The sequence below is a fragment of the Corvus moneduloides genome, chromosome 2, assembly GCF_009650955.1.
Source record: "Corvus moneduloides isolate bCorMon1 chromosome 2, bCorMon1.pri, whole genome shotgun sequence".
NCBI lineage: Eukaryota > Metazoa > Chordata > Aves > Passeriformes > Corvidae > Corvus > Corvus moneduloides.
This window is the reverse complement of record NC_045477.1, coordinates 21,488,691-21,511,551: the sequence shown is the minus strand read 5'-3', so window position 1 is coordinate 21,511,551 and position 22,861 is coordinate 21,488,691. Positions and strand designations below refer to the sequence as shown.

Below are 22,861 nucleotides of genomic sequence, written 5' to 3'. Positions count from 1 at the left end.
AGAGTGAGATATTAATGTGAATCAATAGGATTGTATAAAATACATTTCTTGAGAAGCATTAGTAGTCCTCTTCATGGGAAGATCTGCATTTTAGTCTGCAAACATTTCTGGTCCTTCCCTTTATCATACATATCCTGTATGCAGGCTGGCTCTGCTTTAGAAAAATCTAAGCAATGTTTAAAAAAAAATAGAATTAAATACAAACTCAAGTTTAGATTTGTCTTCATAATTTTGCATGGCTCAGGGAAGAAAGTACAAGCAATAAAATCAACATTAGAGAATTTAGAATTCTGAATACCAGAACTAAATAGGTGTTACACCAAATCACAAAACTAACCATACAACACTGAGACAAAAGATGAAAAAAATCAGTAGAGCTTCTCTTTCCTTCAAGGCAAATAAAATTATATCACATCACATGCAATATAAAATTGTTCTTATTCATATCCGTTGGTTACCTAAATGAACCTGTAATCAGAAGAGAATCAAGGAGGTAATTATTTCAATTCTATCACGGAGATCAGTTTTACAGACAGAAATTTTATGTTATGTCAACCATGCACATCACATAGACAGAAAGCATTAATTTGAAAAATCAAATTGAATCATGCAGACAAATCTGTGAAAGCCACAGTTCATCCAGAGCTAGGTGCATCCTTCTTTACAATTCATTCCAGCATTAGTCACTGCAACCACAAAAGGAACCAGAATATTTTAATCAGGACTTCCTTTGGAGCCAACACAAAGAGGATGCAGCAAGAAGTAGAAAAATTCTGCTGAAAATAAAAAAGCACTTAATGTAGAAAGAATGTAAAAAGAGAAAAATTAGTTACCGAGTATGGTTTGAGTTTGCACCAGTTTGGGTTTAGGTGTTGATTTAAATTCTTCAGGTCCATGTGTTTTCTCAGCCTGAGCTAGAAGAAAGAAGCTTAATGTAATTTAAAATCCCTCTAAACTTTTCTTTATCTACTGCCCAAAGCCTGCTGATTTTCTTATCACCATTTCATCATGTCACATGATTAGAATGATTTCTACAGCAGCTCAACTCCATCATGATTAGTATTTACTTTTGTTTTCAGATGTGAAATCTATATGATGTTTTGGATTTATTTTGCTGCAGTTTTATATTATAAAAGAAAATACACGTCATGAAGAGCAAAGTTAAGGTCAGAAACTTACACTGTACTTCTGTTACAACCTCTTAAATTCATTATGTAAAATTGTGTAAAATGCATTTTACACAAGATCCATTACATCACAAAGTGCATTTACAAGTATTTTCCCTGTTACTCTGAATGGTTTTTAATCCTTCTAATATAAAAATTTTCAGGAACATAAAAAATACTCACCTGTAATACCTCAGCTCTTTCATTTTTTCTAGTAATTATAGAATAGATTTTGATTTCCATTCAATCTTCTAATTCTGTATTTTCAGAGTAATACATGGGCAGTTTATTAAAAAGCCATTAAATGTATCTAAACTTAATTGCTGGCCATATTTTAATATACAACCGTATAACTACCCTCTGCCATCTGTTTCACGTAACAATTAATGCCAGCAATAAGTAAGTCAAGGTCACTTCTTTCCTCTGCTTCTTGCTGGAGACCCCAGAGGTGTTTATACAGAATTGATCATCTAAGATTGTAAAATGACAAAGCTTATGCATACGGAACACAGAATGATAAGGTCTCAGCCTTGAATGTCACAAGAGCATTAATTCCCTCCACAGAGCAAACTGCACAGTATTTAGCACACGTTGCTATTTGGAAGAGATCGTTAATATTGGTGGTTGGCATCAATATAGCACTAAGTTTTAATATTAATTTAATAAAAGATCACTTTCTTTTTGAGACACAATAGAAGAGAGTTTGGTTTTTCCTGCATGCTCTCCAAGCTTTTTCCACAATCTACTGAACATGCTTCAAGCAAGAACTGATCATGGAGGTTTATAAGCTTCTTATTTCATTTAGTGGAAAAAAGGATGCTGTTTCCCACATTCTAAATAGTGGGATTTAGATGCTATTACAGTTACAACAATTACACTATTTTCTAGTTTGGAGTATGGTGCTTTCAGTGCCACACGTTCTTGAATCTCTACAGATGCTGCCTTGTTAGGGTTCAATTCAGCTTGTAAATCAGTTACAGTGCTGTTACTGTCAGTGCAAGGAGGATTTCATTGTCCAGAGAAGGTTGAGCAATTTCTCCCTATGAAACTTGCGGGAGAAAATTCAGTCATAAGAAACACTGAGGCAACAACTATCAAACCTGTACCTCAGAAGCACTTCAAAAGCTAATATTTCTTATTTGTGAGGTGCAATAATGAAAAAAAACCCCAAACAATTCCACACCAAATGCAAATACAGAATTCATGATGTTTGGATTTTTTTTTAAAAGGTCAGAGGGTTTATACTCAAATGAAATGTGCCTTGTCAGCTAAATTAGCTGAGGAAGCTGAATAAGATAAAGCATGTCTAGAACTGGAACAAAAGAAACCAAGCTCTCAGTTTTGCACGAAATATTGTAGGGATGACATGAAACTGAGGCAGACATTTTTGTTAAAAAAAGATACAGGAAGAAGAAAGTTTAGGCTCTGAAAGCTAAATTAGAGAAAAGAGAAATGCCTCTGACTATTCCAGGGTACCAGGTAAATTAGGCCTATTGTAGTGGTTCAAGACTACAAAGTAGAGCATTAACACAGCCAAGTTACTTTACTATCCCCACGTGGAACACAGCAAGAATGCACTCAGACAACATTTCTTAAACTATGGTTCCTCTAATTTCCCTTGACCTTCTTTTCATCTACAACTGGAATTAAGATATTCTGATGAAAACATTAATCTCATTCCTGATATACCATGTGAGCACAAGGGGAACACTTCAGGGGCCGGAAGGAGGACAGAAGGAAGAGAACTTGGGCGACATGGCTACAAAGGAGTTATTTCAACTGAACATTAACCCTAGCTAATGAATTCAGAGCCAGCACTTTTCACACTTTTCTTTTCAAGTCTATTCTGTATTTCACTAATCTAAATCACTAAATTATAGTATAACCCCTTACATAAAGAAATAACTAGCTTATTTTTTCTTTTTTCTTTTCTTTTTTTTAAAGCAACTAGTGCTTTCATGTCTCAGACTAATGTGCTCATATTTCTAAGTGTTGGTGGGCTCTAATTTCCCTGTGAAATTAACAGAAAGACCCATTTAGAGGAGAAAAAGTTGTAGCGGTAGTCTGAGGTATATTAGACAACAATTCAAAGATTGGGGAAAGCAGTACAGATTTGCGTTGTTGTGTCAAGACTAAATTAATCCTGAGTGGAAAATACTGTAACAAGCCTGGCAAAAACAAAGAATGAAAGAGTTTACTAACAAGTCTTTCCATGCAAATGCATGCCAAGGGAGGGAAGGATTGAAATTAAGAAAATGATGGGATGCCTGGTGGACAAATACATGAACAAAAATTACTAAACTGTGTCACATCCCAAACCACACCCTTTGGTAAAGAGCCAGTGGAATACTAGGGCAGCCCAGCTCACAGAGCCTTTCAGATAGACTGCTTGCTGAAATACTTGGAGCTCCTTTCTTCTCTTCTAGCATGGCTGATGACACAATAGCTGCTGCAGCACAGAGCTTCTTTTAAATCAATGTTCTGTTGCTAGTCTGGCGCCAGTCCTTAAACCTTCCCCAGCAAATAATTATTATGTGTTACTCAAAGAATCCAGTATGATTTTTCAAATAGCAACGTCTGAATGAAATACAGTGAAGTAGATCCTATTGCTAAGCTCAATTAATTATGCCTATATATTAAACTGTCTCCTAAATGCAACCCTTGCAAAAGGTTGGTGCTGAGATCTCTCACTTAAGTTACTCATAAAAGTCTGGCTAAAATCCTTAAGTATTCAAGTTATTTTTCCATATGCCATAGCAAGACAGAATTACACTAAAAGAATATTTTCCTTCTAAAGGATTCACTTTCACTTCCCTGTTTCCTGACTTCCTTTTTTTTTCTCTGAAAGACTGCAACCATAATGGATACATTTTTTAATGTAAATAGAGTGACATACTCTTACTTTAACATGAGGCACTGGTGCTGAGATCAACAAATATCTGAAAGGAATGGTCACCACCTTTTTTTTTTTTTTTTTTTAAAGAAACAGAAGCAAAACCACAAAGGATGCTTGAAATGGAAAATGAAAATTATTCTAAATATTTCAGTAACTATTGGTGTGACAGCAATGTGTTTAGTTGTAAAAAATTGTTACTTAATTGTTACAAGGAAAGACAGTACTTGCCAAGTATTACCAGTATAATGAAACACTATCCCAACTTCATAAAAATACAATTCTGTGCTATGTCTAGACATGGTTAGAAATTCTACATGCTGGTACATAAATATAATTACAGAGCACAAAGGAAAGGAAATGGAATGAACCAGCGCTCTCCTCCTCAGGGGCCACATTTTACACTCTTTACCTGACTGACCAATACATTCTGTCACAAGTAATGATACATTTTGATTGGATGAATCCAAGCTTGAGGGTTAGGATTTGAGGACATGGATTCTGATGGATAAACAACCATTTAAATTTATTCAGTTCTCACTTTCACAAAAATGGCAATGTTCTAGAAAATATACTTGCAGATTGCCAGTTCTTAAACAGCAGTTACTTAAACAAGGAAAATAATCTAGCAACATAGCCACAAAATTTAATTCCACAAGAGACCTTGAACTATAAGAGAAAACAAAGCAATCAAACAACCTAAAAAGACTGCTTACGGCTTTCTAAAAAGCATCCACACATTTTCAATGCAACCTTTGATAATAAATTCTTGTGAAGAAGCATCATTTTTTTTCCTCTTAATATTTAGGATGAACAGAAAAGAGCTATCCATCTGAAGGTTTTGCAGAAAGGAATGGATGGTTTAAAGTAGAATTTGGTAAATACAGTTATCTATTGAGTAGAAAATAAAATTCTTCAAACATTTTCCCAGGAAAAAAAATAAAAAAGATGGAGCAGTTAGTCTGAAAGGTTGCTGTCAACAATTACATGATTTTGCTGCATTTCTTTGCCCCACACATTTTTAATTCCCTATGTAGTCATTGGGAGGGTTTTTTATTCTGGTTTTTTTTTTAAGACTAAGATGGTGTGATGAAGTTAAGCATAGCGTTTTTTATGTATTTAAGGAATAAAATAAACACGGTCATATTTAGGGGCAGTATCTGCATGAATTCTGTGATGTCAAAGAAACCAAGTGCTACACCACTTCATCCAGCCAGGAAAGACTTGATAGATAGGATAGAGTAATGCCAGCAAGATCACATAAGATGTCTAAACCAAACCAAAGCAAACCTTTGGTCATTTTTCCCTCAAATTCCTTTTTAATTTTAAATTCTTGCCACAGTTCAAGCATCCCTTCTTCTTTTCAGCAAAGAAGTTGGCAGAAGCCAGCTATTGTCTCTTGTGACAGCAGAATCAAGACTTCAGACTCAGTTGTAGGATTAGAGCCAGACTACAGAAAATGAAGATAGGCATATGCCTTCTTAAACAATTCTGAAATGTGGGTCAATAAAGTGGGTGAAATGTTAATCTTCATCATTTGACTCTGAACAATTCAGCTCTTTCCAATCCTTTTCCCCGCCCATACTAAAAATGTTAAAATATAGGACTGTACTTGTCATACGAATTCATAAAGTAGTCTGTCTGTGTTACACTAATTTGCTTCCTAAGCAAATGGAGGCAGTAAATCTTGCAGTATTTAAAATTTCACTTTACATTTTTGAACAGTCAAAAGTAGCATCTTACTACACCCTTTTAAATAAGTGGTATTTTTTCAGCCCTGAATAGATGACAAAAAACTTCAATCTTCCAAATATGCGAGTTAATATATATTTCACAGACACATAGCCTAGGATCAAATGTTATATTCCTTTCCCATGTATTTACATTAATAGGACCAGTAAGTCCACAGGGAGAATGTGGTTAAGATTAATATGTTCAGACCTGAACTGAAATGGAACATTGTGATGTCATCCTCTGCACCCCCAAAATAGAACTTTTCACTGTTCCGTCTAAACCTCATGCATCCATTTCAAACAATCATGTTCTTATCCTTAATTTTCTTCTTCATATATTTCATTAAAGTCAGAATCTAAAGGTGCATCACAAAAAAACTCATTCTGCCATTTTTCACAATTTCAAGGCACCCATCACCCCACAAAGATATGGTTCTAATTCTTAGTTTTATAAACTTAACAGTTATATCACCTGAAACTTTCCTCCAAAATTAGATTGAGATTCTTATCCACATTACCACTCCTTGCCAGTTCGGCCACTATCCTCCTGTTTTCCAACCACTATTTTAACTGTAGATTAAGCAGCACAAAGATGGGTTTAATTTTAGTTTATATATTTGGCAAAGATATTCCACAGAGTTTCTATAAACAGAATTTTCATTACCTGGAAGGGACTGTGGGGAGATTTCTTGAACTTCTGGTGTTTTGGATTCAGCAGGCCATACTCCAGTTTCATTCTTAGCTAAAAGAACAGACATTAGAGAGTAATTACAAAGATGTATCTGCTCTCTTTTACCACAGATTTATTTCTGTCCCACTTTAGTTTGACTTAGTAAGCCAACATGGATAAATGTGGAAAGCTGAGTACCTTTAGGACCCAATGAACTTCCACTGCACAATCACTACAAGCTATGTTAAACACATGAATTTTTGGTTTTGTTCTGTTCATTAAAAGATACTTAAAAAATAAAATTTACAGCAAGGATTTAATGACTTATGAATCATTATTTTCACAGTGCAAAATGGTTTTCAGTGTTTTTCGTTTGCCTAGCATTTCTGCTTACCCAGTTTTTTCCTGGATGCTTGAGGTATGTCATCTATTGTCAGGAGAGGAGGAAGTTTCTGCTGACTTTCGTTGAGACCTGGAACAATGAGGTGCACTACAGAGAAAGACGTGTGCCATTAATTCCAGAAGAGATGAAAACACACATTCTGCTCTCTGAGAAATGTAAGCAACTACTACTGAACTACTGTCAGTTTAGTCTGAGTATCTGGGAAATGAGTTTGCTCTACCCCTTAATTATTGCTCCCATTTGGTGCTCTTTCCCCTTTACACCACTCTTTCTATTACCACCATTTCATGACTCATCAGAGTTGAAAATCATTCAATACTGGAACACTGCAGCATCACAGATACTGGGACATGCTGTCTGGTGGGCCAAGCAGGCTCAACACCAGATGGTGTGTGTTTGATTCGTATCAATACACTGAGACTCACACAAAGAAAACTTAAGCCCAAGTTAGGCAGTCATAGAAAATATTTCCATATATAAAGGACTAAGCAATAAATTCAGGAATAAATTGGTCACAAGGTGCATGATGCAGTGAGCCTTTCATGGCTATTTCAGGCAGACCAGTAGTTCACCACACTGAGCACTATCTGACAGACTTTCTCCCATTTTTATGTTCTAAGCCAATATTGTGTATTCTTATAGATCAAATGAACATAAAGCATGAAACTGAATGGCTTGGAGGGAAACAGTAATGCCCTGAGATCTAACAACAAATTCTAATTGCAAGATTTCTGTAGTTTAATATGTCAGGTTTGTGACTGTAGATGGGATGCTACTGTGCTACCTTAAAAGCCCAGTAAGAAAAATCCCTCATCTCAACAAGATCTTTGCCATAGAACCTCACTTGAAGTACGAAAGAACTCCTTGCCTAAAACAGTGACGGTGTCTTCTGTTAAATCCAGTGACGATAAGATGATTCTGTTTCGCTTAAGCTACAACACTCTTGAACCACCTGTGCCACCATAAAATATAAAAAATACTGTCTGAACCAGCTGCAAAATACTCTTTGATATACAAGGAAAAACTATTAAGATCAAGAAAATTAAAAGCATTTGCGCAATTTGAAGTTTCAACCACGGGTTAAGAAAAACAGTAAAAATATCTTCTAGTCACCTAATATTGCTCCTGGGAGAGAAGAACTATCTGGTGCTTTTGACTGCGTCCGATTTTGAATGACTGTGGAGACAACACAGGGAGATTAGAAGCTAATTTTAAAAACCTCAAAATAAGAAATAAAACCACACCAGAAACAAACCTCAGCGTTCTAAAAATATTTCCTCAATATTTGCAGATGAGAACACCATCCTAATCTTTTCTGTATTTACATTCAGTTTAAGAGACTGCAGACTGTGTTTCTTCTATATCATCTCTTAATCGTACACCTTTTTCCCCTGGCATATCAATTTTGGTGAAACTGACATTCTATGCTTATGGTATTATAGGGCCAGCTGCAGGCCATCCCATTGCCCTGACACTCATTTTAATCTCAGATTACTCTTGCGGAGTATGAGAATAAACTTAAAAAAATTCAAAAACTTACTTTGTTTGATTATTGTGACTGGGACCAACTTCTTATTATCACTGAATATAATCTGAAAAAAGAGAAAAAAAGATAAAAGTAGTGCCTTGGGATAACTGCCATAATAGTAATTGAACTGAATAATAAAAATAGAGGGCTCTAATCCAATACCACGCCTGTCCCAAGTTAACGCTGGATATGGCTCTGGCCCTGGTCCCTGATGGTTATGCTATTGCTTCAGTTCCCACGGGCTAGTGCGGTAATATTGCATTTTGATCTCTTTCTCTCAGCTTGAGATGTTTTGCTTAATAAAAACACAGTATTTGACATCTTAGGAAGCCCCAGTTCTTTTTTCTCTTAAGGATCTTTGGAGCACTCACTGGGGATTAGTCCAGAATGCTAAGAAAAGCTGACATTTAACTACAGCAAAACATCTGAAACATATGCAATTACAATTTGGTCACAGGATAGAAATATATTCTCAGGGATACTATATTTAGAACATAGACTATTCCAGAACCAGGTGCACATTTGTAAACCAGCAGCACTCTTGGGTGCATAGCCTGATTAAAGTAGATTAACTCAGAGTAATTTTGTTTAGTGGGATTGTTTCTAAAGCACAAGTGGTCAGCCACTCACATGCTTCTTATATTTTTATGCTAAATACTTGGACTGTTCTGCTGTTCACTTCTCTTTGACCCAGATTACTTCTTGCCTGAAAGTGAATATTCCATTATATTAATACCACAAAAAAAAAAAAAAAAAAAAAGGAACACATGAATGGACCCCACAGTTATTAAAGCAAGAAAACAGCTGATACCAAAAATGAGAATTAGGAACAAATTCTGAAAGCTTAATAATACAGTCAAGTGATGAGAGAAGGTAGACTGTAATGCTAGCAATATAAAAATGCTAAATACATTAAAGGAGGATTTTTTTTACTTATATCTGAATTACAAGAAAGAAAATAACTCTGACAATCACCTTCCATGCTAAATATATTCTGCTCTAATCAGAATCAGATAATGTTAATTTTGCACTTTATGACATCTGGTCTACTTCACGTGAAAGAACATCTGCATGAAAAGTCAGCATTTGATGACAACGTGCCAATCATTTACCTAAGGATAGGTATTTTTGTTCTATTCTAAATACTTCTGAAAAGCTTTAAAAACAATGGATGGGTACACCTTAAACACATACCAAAGTTTAAAAAGCTGGAAGGCCAATCTCCACTAGTAAGATGGACATTTCCTTGGGGAAATGGATGGAGGCTACTTATTCTACGAAAGCCATTACTGTCTGCTACCTAATAACAGTTTTGCATTGGTGTGAACATGGTCTTAAACTAAGTGAAGGTTTCAATCATTGTCACTATATGAGGATAGAAAAAATCTTCCTTCTTTATTTTTTCTTTATTGTTAGCAAATTTTACATTTCCATTTTGTCTTCTGGTGAAAGAATTGTGTTGTAGATGATCTGCTTTTAAAGTAGCCCTCTTGTTCCTGTGACTAACAAACAGGATGGAACACATTTATTAGAAGAAGGTGTTCATTTTATTGTATTTCTCATCAGAAGCTTTACAATCAATAAACAGCTCTGAAGCTGTAGTGAGCAATTGTGTAACCTCTACTGCAGAACTTCTAATCATAATTATTATCAACCTTTTTATTAGTAAACAATTCTTATATTGACAAGAGCATCCTTTCTTTGTTGAATAATGGATGGCTACAATGTTAGCAACATAAAAACGCCAAATACATTTAAATACATAAAAAATTTAGTTTTTCAACCAAGAATGAATAATTGACATGAAATCCATGTTCCCCAGCTGCTGCAATTAGACTGCTCACCTTCACATATCTGTAACAGCTGCAGTTGAAATCTACCCATATTGTCAAAGCTTTCTTCTCAGTTTCCAAAATGTGACTACTTTAGATATTCCTAGGTCTAGTAAAATTTACTACTTGTACAAACTATTTTGGAAACATCAGCCCATTGTCTGTAGGAATGGCGCTATCAACCATATTTTTCAGAGAGAGAATATAAGCATATAGGTATTAGGAACATTAGTTATTAAAACAATTGTTGCCATCATGAAAGAAGATGGCAAATAAGTTATTCCGTATCTTCAGAGGAAAATCAGGGATGTAAATTATACCATAGATCAGGAATCTTAACTTGTGACCATATACCTACAGCACATTGCTTACAGGATTGCAAATCTCAAGCATTCTGTGAAACAGCACATGGCAACATTGCTTTAAGAGACCCTTGTTTGTCCTTCCTTCCTTCCCTTCCTTTCCTTCCTTCCCTTCCTTTCCTTCTTTCTCTGTTATATTCTGACACTTCAAAAAGCCAAAACTAACTGGCATGCATGTAAGAGACTCCTCAAGGAAGGATCATGGTCAGTCTGGATTGAATAGGTTTTGGAAGAGCAGGAATGTTTTACTCTAGAGTTTAACAAGTAGTAGAAGCTAACAATCCTCTTTGGCTGGAAAAATTGGGGAGGACCCCACCTTCCAGGCTGACATTATGAAATTAGAGGAACTTAACCAGACAGAAGAGGAAATAAATTTCTAATGCATTTTCTCTGCTCTCCCACTACCCATTGTTTATGAAGGGAAGAAGAATGACCATCCCTAGAGCACTTCTTTTCTTCCACACTCTCATTAGTTGCTGCTCACACAGCCCCAGGAGCTTAGACAAACTTAAAGGATGAAACTGCCAAAAGAAACACAAGATGATACGTGACCGACGTTGAAAGGTCAAATGACTAGATGGGCTGGTAACATTGTTTTAATAAACAGCCTTTAAAAATGTCCTTACAGAGAAGAGTTAGGACCATGTTGATATGAGTCAGTTGCGTCTTTGGAGCAAAAATACAGCATAAACAAACTTGGCCTAAATAACGCTCATTCTCGCTTTGCGTCGATGATCTGATTGCGCCACTGAAACATACCCCACCTAGCGCTGTGGAAACTGAAAGAACAATGGAACTATTTGCTTTTTGGCTTTTTGCACCACTGAAGTGAGAATGATAAGAGAATTTTTAGAATAATCTATGGAATGCTTTCATGATATTTCTGTGGAGGGTGATAAAGCAGTACTGCTCTGGAGCTAAGCCCTGTGAAGATCACAAAAAAGACTAGATGTTGGCTCTAGTCCTCCTTTCATACTTGTGCTGTGCAAATATTTGCAAAACTGTTTTCACTCACTTTCTCAGAACTTCTCCCACATAAATAGAATCCCTACTTCCACAGAAGCAGTGTAACAGTCAGGGTTCTGGCACAGAGCGTTTGGTGAGAAGAGCAAAGGAACTCAGCTTGCACTCCATATCCCAGGATGAATTACCTGATCTTGGGCAGTCCTGTGTAACTTTAAAGACACTTATGGGACCAAGGCAAAGAACAGTAAAGTTGGCTTCATCAACATAATGAGATGAGCACCCTCCTGGATATCTAACCAACTGGATTCATATTACTCACAAATAAAGCATTTTCTCTTGAATGCAAGGCATAATTATCTTTCCTATAACCTAGGCATTATACTGATCTAACTCTATATATGATGCAATAATTGAAGTATTACTGCCCTAAATGAATGGAAATGGCCTCAAGTTGCACTGGGGAGGTTCAGATCAGATATTAGGAAAACCCATTTTCACAGAAAGGGGTGTCAAGCATTTGAAATCACTGCCTAGGGAAGTGGTGGAGTCATCATGCCTGGAAGTGTCAAAAGAAGTGTAGATATGGCACTTGAGGACATGATTTGATGACAAACATGGTGGTGGTGCTGGCTTAGCAGCTGGACTGGAGGAACTTAAAGGTCTTTTCCAGTCTTAATGATTCTATGATTCTACGCATACCTAATTATTCATAGAAGAAAATTTATTTCATGAATTATGGTTTGATTCCTGAAGGAATTCAAGGTCTGATAATTACAGACCATTTATAATATTCTGAAATATGAAAAACAAACAATGAGAAACCATACATTACCATTTCCTACCATGAAAACACTTGGAAAATCTGAGACAGAAGAGAATTGTGAAGAATGGGTTATTCTCTTGTAATAATTGACACTCATGAGTTAACCCTTTAAAATCTCTAAAGTAAGAAGAATTTCTACAATTTTTCTTGGGAAGTTATCCTATAGTCTACCACAGGGATAGTAACTTAAAAAGAAGCAGAACAAAAAAAATCCTCCAGAATATTAGATGCTGAAACTTGCACTTTGATGAAAAAACAAGAAAAGGAAATACAAAGAAACCAATTTAATCTCATATTAGAACTGGTAATGCTTAGAAGTTATGACTAAAATGTCTATTTTTCACTGTATTAAAACTCACTAGCTGGTTCAGTCTAGAGAGCCTTCATTTCTGCTTCAGCTCGTGGAAGAAAAAAGTATCTGTGTACATGAATCCAAAATCAAATGAAATCCATCCATGCTTGTTTGTGTTTATGAAAAAAAGTCAGGTGAGGTAAAAAAAAATTAATTATCTATTTATAAAAATCATCAATTTTTTGACAAAACGGTAAAAATTCTACCATGTCACATAAAAGAATTTAATGGACGGCCTAGCAAACTTGATTAAATTGCCCTTTCTGGTGTCCTCTGGTTCTGCAAACACTTGCCTCATATATGGGAACTATCAGTGAATTCAATGGGATGACTAATTTAGAAGACCTGAGTATATACAAAATGACTCTATAAAATCATACCACCAAGTTATCCCAAGGTTAACTGATCACAACAAATATCACAGGTTAACAAACCTGACTACTACAAAGGAATAAGGCAATTTTAAGTTTGGAATCTACACATGGAAACCATCAAATTCATCTTTGATAGATTGGAACAAGTGTATGTAATCATCTTAGTTGCAGTTCTCAGTTTTTTTGTCCATCCATACATTTAAACACTTTTCCATACAGTGCATTTAACAGATTGTTTTCTATATTGGCAATTTGTGGCCTTGATAATGTCTTTCTCACTTTAGTGAAACAGAGAATAAAAAATTTGATCATATGAAATACAAATCAGGTATAAAAAAAAGAGACTGTTTTGCATACCTGTGTTTGGGAATTGGGTACCAACTTGTACATATTCTGGAGTTGCCCATTTACTTTTTTACCTGTTTTGACAGAAAGATAAATAAATACACATAATTATTTTTTTGTTTTGTCCAAAGCAAAGCAAACCAAGTTTATTCACCTTTTTTTTTTTGGCAGCTAGGAAAGTTAGGAGGCTTAATTCAAAGCCTGTATAAAAACACATCATGGAAAAACGTTTTTGTCCTGTGTCTTCAGATCCATTAACAGATGCAGATGCAAGGCCTTCTCTTCACATTTTGACAGCAAGGAAATGAAATGTACTCTTCTTGTTTTGTTTATGGTTTTGTTTATTTCAATCTATGAACAAAGTAACCCACAGATTTAAACTCCAAATTTTTTCTCTTAGGTTTTCCTCTGAGTTTCTAAGTAGTAGAAGTTTCTTGTGATGTAGCTGCTAAGTAAGTCAAGAAACGGTTCTGTTCAGCACCTATTTGATTCTAGCATGATGCTTCAAACTTTCTCTGTATCTTCCACCTATCTACACTTTTCTGCTGCCTTTGCAACGATGGGTGTGCAAACAAGAGTCAAGTTACATGTTATCATATTTTTTCAAATTCCATCCAAAACAGATGAGAAGTAGAAAAATAATTTCAACTCTAAAAAATATCAATTGAGATACATTTCATTTGGGAAAAAATCTTTCAAAGTGCTTGATTCTTCTAAGGAACAGGACTTACTGTTGGCCTAAATTCAATGGAAAACTAAGTTTCACAGAAGTTTCACACTGACTTCATGACAAAATCATGGTAAGATGGTCAGAAATAAGCTACTTTCATCTCTTCTGACAAAAATCAGTTAAATAAATGCTGAACATTTGCCATGCCTTTCATGTGTTCTCAAATCATGAATTAAAAGCAGATTCTCCTCCCAGCCCCTCCCAACATGTTTAGTATATAACAAAAATTTGGCCTGTGGATTCAGCAAATCCAGGAACATTCAAACGAACTTTCAGTTTCTAGTAATTTATATATTCTTCAGTGGGAAAAAGAACATTTATGGTGAAGGATGTTTGGTTTCTGTTGAGATGCTTCCCCTATATGGGAAGAAATTGAGTTGATACAAGACAGGAAATTAGAAATGAAAAGAAGCGTCTGTTTGTGTTGATTGATAAACTATATAGGCACCTGGTTATACATTTATTATAAATATACACTCTCTGTTTACCCCCCACATTTTCTGTATCTACCTGCTATATACTAAAGATATGAAAGGCTTGAATCTGAAAGTGCTGACAGTTTTCTGATTAGAAGATACTTTATCAATAGACCAGAATGCAGACGTGCAGGGTAGTCACAAGCTCCCTGGATTTAGTTGCTGCACCAACGTTCACTGAATACACAAGTCTACAGTCTAGACAAAAGAAATCTTATGTAAATAGAATATGAACTCTTACAAGAAAGAATCTTTCAACCAAAGTCAGTGGGTCTCCACAAACTTACAAGAATGATGCTCCTGGCCTATTAGAAATGTAAAATGTCTGTAAGAAACATCATTTAGAAACATATTACATACAAAGAAAAAATTTATTGAAGTTTGTGGATGTTTTTATCAGTCTTGAACACATTAACAAACTACTAACATTTTGCACTCTTCATTCCCTCTTATTCTAAGTGCTGAACTCTATTTCAGCACTTGCTCTAAAGATGACTTTAAGATGTTTGAAATGTAATAAAAATCAGCCCCTTTATGTAATACATCTTTAAGGCTGTGAAGCAGAGCTTTTTGTGAATCAGGTATGGGAAAAGGTTACCACCATTATCCTCTTTAAGCTCATGGTATAGCAGTGGCATTATTCTGGACTGCTAAAACAGCTCTATGGACACTGGGCAGGTGCTTCTAAGTTACAGCTTTGTACTTTATAATGAAGGCCAGCAAAGCTCTTTATTAGGGAGTATGAAGGTTTTTTCAGTGTTACAAGCCACCATACTGCTCTCCTCCCTTTTACACAAGTATATTAAGCTCTGTAACTCACCTACAAGCTGAAACAGAAGGCCAAATTAAATTTCAGCTTAAAATCTCATAGGAATAAGGCTCTCTAATGAGAATTCCCATTCTTTATGTTTTGAATCAAGCTAAAAACCGTAATCATAGGAGTTTGCAGCATATTCTGACCATCATGTTCAGAAATATCTTCATGCAAATGTTTGAGGAAAACAAAACAAATTGGATAATCTCTGTTAAGTCCTCTCTTCCTTTCATTAAAAGGAGGAAAACTCTGCTGATGCTTATTTCCTCTACAGGTATGAGTGATTCTTTCAGCAGTGCATGTTTTTACAAGGGTTAATTTGACCTCACTTTTCCTGCATTGTCTTGGGACTTTAGAGAGGAACCTTACAATATGACTGAGAGACAGACAGATGTAATACACTGCCTCCATGAAAACACAAACAAAAGCATACACAACACTGCATGCTTCAGACATAATCCTTACAATACCTTGATTGAAAATAAGCTTCAAATTCAATTTTTGAGTGGAGTCATAAAGGGCCCATTGAGGTAGGACAGGCCCTCTCTAGCTTGAAGACCAGCTTCAATGTAAATCCAGTTATAAAAGGAGATTCCAACAACTCCAATAATTTCCATCACTCATATTAGTTGACGGAAGAAAGTAAATGGATTAGGTGGACGATGGTTGGTGCATTAGTTCATTAGTTGATCATCTTATTATTCATGGCCTAAGGTAAAAGCTTAGAATCCAGTCAGAAGTAAAAATTTACATACTCAACCCTTAACGTGTATCTGTACTAAACACCATTAGAGTCCTACCAACCTGCATCAGATCCTCTATTTGCAATGACAAGAGAACAACTTTCGGAAGACTAGATGGCAGGTTTTCAAAAACAAAATATTTCTAGTTTCAGAAATTCCTAAAAGAATTTTTTAGGAGCATAATGGATGGCATTTAAACAATAAAAACCTGATCAACAGCTTACTCTAAGTAATACCATAATAGAGGAAAAAATACAGTCAAAATCAGCAGCTATTTGATTAATTATTGTAAAATACTTACTGGAGAGAACTGTCTTATGATTCAAAGTCTTGCTCCAAATACTATCCTCTACATTGTCTTTAACTCCAAATTCATAAGGTGTGTTTGGCTTCAGATTGTCAATCACTGTCTCTGTAGCTGGGCAGAGCTGAAACACCCATTTCTTGTCTTTACCTTTTTCTCTGTAGCGAACTGTATAGAACCTGCTCGGGGAAAAAAATAGATCTACACAAAGGAACTCATGATAACCATTTTTGTGAGGAAATAATAGTAACAATAATAATAATAATAATAATAATAATAATAATGTTATATTGTTCTTGTTCTTTCTGCCTCTTTATGGTCACCAAATATCAAAAAGCCAGCATTTATTCCACATATATGTACCCCATCATTAGGAGTATCATTCAAAGAGCAAAAGGACATTCACAAACACCCGTGTGTGTGAGGTTCTACCCACAAAGTGCAAGCTCATTTTCCAAGCAGTTCCTGTGATTCCGACATATGCCAGAACTAGTCAATTGAATCATAAGTCTGCTAGTCAAGAAGCCTCAACTGATTTCTCAAAATCTTCCATTTGCATCCAGTGAAAGGTGTTCCCATCAAACCTAGTCCAAAAGCTTTCTCCAGGGAAGACCAGTAACAGTCATTGTTTGTATAACACATTCCTCATTCAGAAATCCCATTAAGTATTGCCCACACTTCAAACAAAAAAAAAACCCCAAGACATTACTTTCAGCAGTTTAAATCAATAATGTGATGAATACTAACAGATTATGAAATCAAAAACATTTCTACAGAAATTGCCCAATTCTGTCAAGGAGCACCACCCTGAAAAAGTATGACTGCAATGCTAACCAATCAAAAACAAGGCAGTGGAAATGGTGAGAGCTTCAACACAAGAACTCCCCTGCTGACTGTAGTCTCATTTTCAATATATGTGCTGAATCACTCCAGAATGGAGTGGAGGTTTCTGTTTTTGGAAAAGCAAATCTCAGAGAGATTTGGCAACTTTTTAATCCAAGTATTACTGAAAATTGTTACACATAAATAATTCATATCCATTGTCCATATCTATCTCACATTTACATCATCTGAAAATGGATTAATTCAGTCCAATTGTATTTTGCCACACTTAAATAGAACAACTTAAAGCTTGCAAATCAAGGTTGTGAGATTTATTACAGGTATTATATAGACAAACATATAAAGACAAAGGAAGAGAACTTAAAAAAACCCAAACCAACCAAAAAAAGGTTCTTAAACAACTGAAAAGGCTTCAAAAGTCCATTCTAAAACTACTTAGTGGACCAAATCTAATACAGTGAATGTATAAAGTTGCTTTTGCCAAAGTTACAGAAGAGCACTTTCAGAAGTTTACATGAAACCTGACTGTTGAGTACACAGAAATTCCTACCTCATTACTAAAACACAACCTAAGACAAGGCAAGCGTCACTCATGGAAAATGTTTCCATACATAATGGTTCACTTTGTTTACATAGTTTATCTTATAACTGTCAAATTTGTTTTCTTGGCACCGAAAAGATAGATTCTCCTGGTTTAGTTGCTACAATTCCATTCATTTGGGTACTTCACCAGGTTACAAAATCAGTATTTATGTTGGCTCAAGTAACTTCATTAACTGTACTACTTTGAAAAGGAAAGGAAAAAAAAACAGGAATTAAAAAGAAAGACAAGTAGTGAATATCCTCTCTCGGTTCCAGGACTACCAAGGAATAATCTGGCTCCTTACTTCTGTGGGCTGTGATCTGATCAAATGTCAAATAATAGACCTAACTCTCAGTCAAACTGACAAAGAACATTTCAGAAAATCAATTATTGGCAACATTAAAAGAAGGAAAATTTCTTCTACTTTATCCTCTTAATCCATTTGTGTGTAGTCACATAGAAATTAACCAACAGGAAAAGCTTACTTGAACTCCCTGTCACTGACTTGCAAAAAATGTAACTTTAATAAACAAATTCAATCTTCAACACAAATTCCTCTTACTGGGCCCCATACAGACTTTTGGGACGGGATTTGGAATAAGTATAGATATCAAATGTGAATTTAAGTGAAAATAGTCACCTTCTTCCCTTGCCTGAAAGAGGAATTTTCATTTGTTTTCATCTTCATCCTTACCTTTTCCTACTTGTTTTAGTCCAATAGGATAGAAATAAAGTGATTGTATGTGATGGAAAAAAGAGTAAACTGAATCAGTTCAGTTATTGAACAATCTGAAAGAACACCTGCATCAGAAATGAGGAGAAAAAAACCACTAAAAACTTGTTGATAATGAATAGACTTTTAAGTGGCTGTTCCCACTTGCTTCTAGCTGCGAAAATGTTCTACTTTTTAATGCTGGTTCCACACCTGAAATTTCCTTCACTCTAACGTGAATTAAAATACCAAGAACACTTGCACAACAAACTCCCCCTCCATCTTTCACTTAAATTCAAGACTATTATAAAATCTGAAAAGAAGATTTTCATAATTGTGCCAAACTATGCCATTAGAAAGAGAAACACACAGCATAGAAGAAATGTGCTCTCAACTCCAAGGTTTCCAAGCCTATAAAAACTTCACCAAGGGTATAATTATTTCAGTGGAAACTTGCCATCGCGAGTACTAAAAACACTGACTGCGATGACAGAATTTCCTCAACCATTTCAATAAAAAGCAATAAAAATGAAGTTCCATTTAACAATTTGCAGGTCACAATAATTTGACTATTAAAAATATCTAAATATCTACATGTGCTTTTGGGTAAATGCAATCATTTGTTTATAGAGTAAAAATTCAGAAACGCCAAGTTTTGTCATCAAAGAACAACAACTCATTGTTAAGCCAGACCAACAAACTGCCAAAAAAAATGCAATTTCTGTGTCTGCCTGAGAACACTGTAGCGATTGAATTTTGTTGTAATTTTAATTTCTCCCTTTTTCAAAACTTTCTTTCATCAAAAATATAATATCAAAAAGTCAACACATATAATTGAAGACGTGAGAAAGCAGTAAGATCCAGTCACCACTCACATCTATCAATCCCCTTGTGGCAGTGACATACATGCACAAAATGAGTGCAGCTGGCTGAACTGGAAACACTCAGCAAAACATCTTCATAGATTCCCCCCAGAATGACAGAAGGCAGGCTGAAATAGAGCGCTGTCACATTCACATAGAAAGGAAAGCTACACTACATGTTTCTCAAATAAAACACTTCCCATTATCTCTGTGATGTAGGAACAGGAAAAACTGATTGCACACCACAGGGCCCTAACAGATAATATCCAAGTAATACACTGTGGAACAGTCCTAGGAATGCTATTCCCACCTGTGAATACTGGTTTGATGTTTCAGCAAGGACACGGCACACCCAGTTACACTTGGTGAGAATTTATTTTAATCTAGATTCTCAGCAGGTATAAAGAGCTAACAATATTTAACTTAATTTAATATTTAATTTTGTTTAATTATTTGTTATGCGTTTTGGTGGGGGAGATTTTATCAGAACAATGTTTATTGACATCTCTTGTATTTCTATCTACAACAAATGCTAATCAAATGATTTCAGGGCTCACTCTGTTTCTTTTCTATATAAAACACTAGAGCTCTTCTGTTAAACCCCATTAAAGTTAGTACCTCCCTCTCTTGCCCTAACAGGCACTCATTTGAAGATACCACCAATTAGGCCCCCCTGGGGACTGTAGAGAAATTTTACCTCCTCCCTTTTTACTAGACAGCTGAAAGGATAATAAACTGCAACAATTTAAAACAAAAGGTGTCATGGGCAGGTGAGGGGTATTGTTGCACTCAGAATTAAGTGCGGTAATAATGAGGAAAAAAAAGCAAAACCCACCGCAGCAGAGGAATAAAGAGCCCACATTCATCAAGACAGCCTCTCTCCACATGCATTTGGGCAACATCATCGAATGTTTAGTTGCTTTCTTGAAACTCTGTATCTTTTATGATATTTTGACTTTGCTTGCCTCCACATAAGATGTACACAAAATGTAATGGCAGAAATAAAATAAGTAAAACCAATTTCATCATTTAAAGGAAGCCACAAGGGCATGAGATTACTCCATAGGCCAACCGCTGTAGTGATTACTGTATCTGCAAAGTCAATGTACAAGACTCTCAGCCTGACACAGAAGGTTGTTTCTCTTCTATGTTCAGCTTACATAGTTTGTTTTTTTAAAACTCTACAATGCAAGGCAGTGCTCAGTTTAGAGACAGCCTTTTCTTTGCACAAGAAATCAAAATACAATGAGCACTTTAAAGAAGCAGCACACAGGGTTTTTGCTTTTGAGATTAAGCAAATCTTATTCACTGTTAAAAGAAGTAAAATTCTAGGATGGGTAGGCAAGACATTAAGTTTTCATCTATCAGTGTGAATGATACTGTTTTGCCAAGAATTCTAGTGCCATTTTTCCATCTTTTAACCAAATCTCATTTCAGCCAGGTTCCCAGAACGTGCCCGCACAGTCAAATATTCAGACACAAACAATTAGATACTGGAAATCTTATAAGGCAGATGGTTTTATGAGATTTCAAGACTAGGTCAGTTTGTATAAATATCATGGGTTTATTTGGAACCAGGTCCCAACCAAAACTCCAAACAATTTAATCATGACTATTTCAGTAACATGTAACACCAAACAAACAATTAAGCCTTGGAGATATACGAACATTCCAGCCCTGAGATTTCATGTCACCAGAGACAAAAGATTATGAAGCTCTTTTCTTTTTTGTTCATAGAAATCTAATGGGAATTTTTTAAAAGAGACCATTAGCCTACCAGATATTTATTTATTTATAGTTAGACTTCATTAAAAGCCCAGCATCCATCTAATGTTAGAAAGTAATACAAGAAACGGCTTGAGCTATGATTTTTCAGACACTGAGTGTTGCGCAAGTTAACACATGAAGTTGATTATATTGTTTCCTTTTTTACTGCTAAATTTACTTTAAAGTAAACACTGACATATATAAAAAATGGAAAGAATGACACCAGTGATGGTTACCCGTTAAGTTTGCAAAGCATTTTCTAATTTAGTTTTCACTTTTACATGATCACTAACATTCACTTCTTTTACTTAAAACTTTTAGTAGAATGACAGAAATGAAGAGTAAGAGGCTCTGAAGAGTGTGAGGCTGAACAGCAAAAAATCACTCCAGTTTAAACAAGCTTTTAGCATATACTCCTGCAACATCAACTCAAAAGCATCTCAAACCCAAGATGTGTATTTGCTGCTGTATGTTTTCCTTTAAGAAATTTTGCTAAGTTTAAAATACATTTTATATGTCACTTGCAACACAAAGTATGACTTAGTTAGGAGCTGCATAGTGACAAAAGTTTTTAAATAGGCACAGGAGGAGATAGGCACATATCTTTCTGAATTTAGGGCTTTAAAAACCCTACTTCTATGGACTATACAACATAAAGACTAAGTATGGACTCTCCTCTGGTTTTCCTTAACGGTTTTTCTTACTTTTTTTTTAAAGCATCAGATAAAAATGAAATAAACCACAAAATCTGTGCTACTTGCAGCTATGACATTAGAACATTTAAATCACAGGCGAGCCAATTTAAACAACGCCAATGTGAATTTCCCATAGTTTTTAACTTTAAAAAGACATACCTTCAGGTTTTAAATTTCTATTTTGCACGTATGTGAAAGTGTGTTTGTTTTTCTATACAACCCACTCCATAGAATATTATATTTTACTGTATCTATAAACCCTGCTTTCATCTAACACAGAAAATAATGGGGTTTGTTCCATCCCCTGACTTTCCTTCCTAAAGAACTGAAGGTCAAAGTCCACATTTTTTGAACCCCAACTACAGAGATGTTCTAATCAAAGCAAATACAAAGAAAAAAATCTACAGAGTATTCTCTCTTTTCCAGACTTAGATGGAGAGTAAATGTAGCCCCAGTGCTTTTCTTCTGACAGATCTGTCCACTAATACTTGTTTGAACACAAATAGGCAGAGAGGAAACAAACCTTTCTACTCTCTTAGAAATAATAAAAAGAATTGAACATGGCTGTGCAGCAGGATATCATGACTTTGCCATCTTCCCTCATCAACTACCTCCCACTGGCGTTAGAAAAGAGGATGCTGAGAAAGGTTCCACCAACTGCGCTTTCTGGTGTTGTGTAGTTTTCAACAGTTACATAAAACTAATCAATTGAGTTTTTTGATTTAGATATTTTTGTTTTTTCATTCTAGTGCTAAGGGTCTGATGAGAGATAATGGTCACTTCAAGAATGCTTCAAAATTTCAGCTTTCATTTTTGGGCCACAAAAATGGCAGTGAATACCTTTGCTTCAACAAGGGATTAGCATTTGGGGTTATCTTGAAGGA

General features: G+C 35.4%; 1 protein-coding gene across 1 annotated transcript in view; it reads right to left on the bottom strand.

Moving 5' to 3' along the window:
- The window catches only part of ABI3BP (ABI family member 3 binding protein), a 126,883-nt gene that overhangs the window by 82,658 nt on the left and 21,364 nt on the right, over window positions 1-22,861 (bottom strand). The window contains exons 3-9 of the mRNA XM_032094251.1: window positions 16,512-16,693; window positions 13,460-13,521; window positions 8,406-8,457; window positions 7,979-8,041; window positions 6,857-6,952; window positions 6,457-6,534; window positions 834-914 (exon numbers count right to left, since the gene is read on the bottom strand). Coding sequence (XP_031950142.1) covers window positions 834-914; window positions 6,457-6,534; window positions 6,857-6,952; window positions 7,979-8,041; window positions 8,406-8,457; window positions 13,460-13,521; window positions 16,512-16,693 — 614 coding nt within the window. The remainder of the gene's footprint in view (window positions 1-833; window positions 915-6,456; window positions 6,535-6,856; window positions 6,953-7,978; window positions 8,042-8,405; window positions 8,458-13,459; window positions 13,522-16,511; window positions 16,694-22,861) is intronic.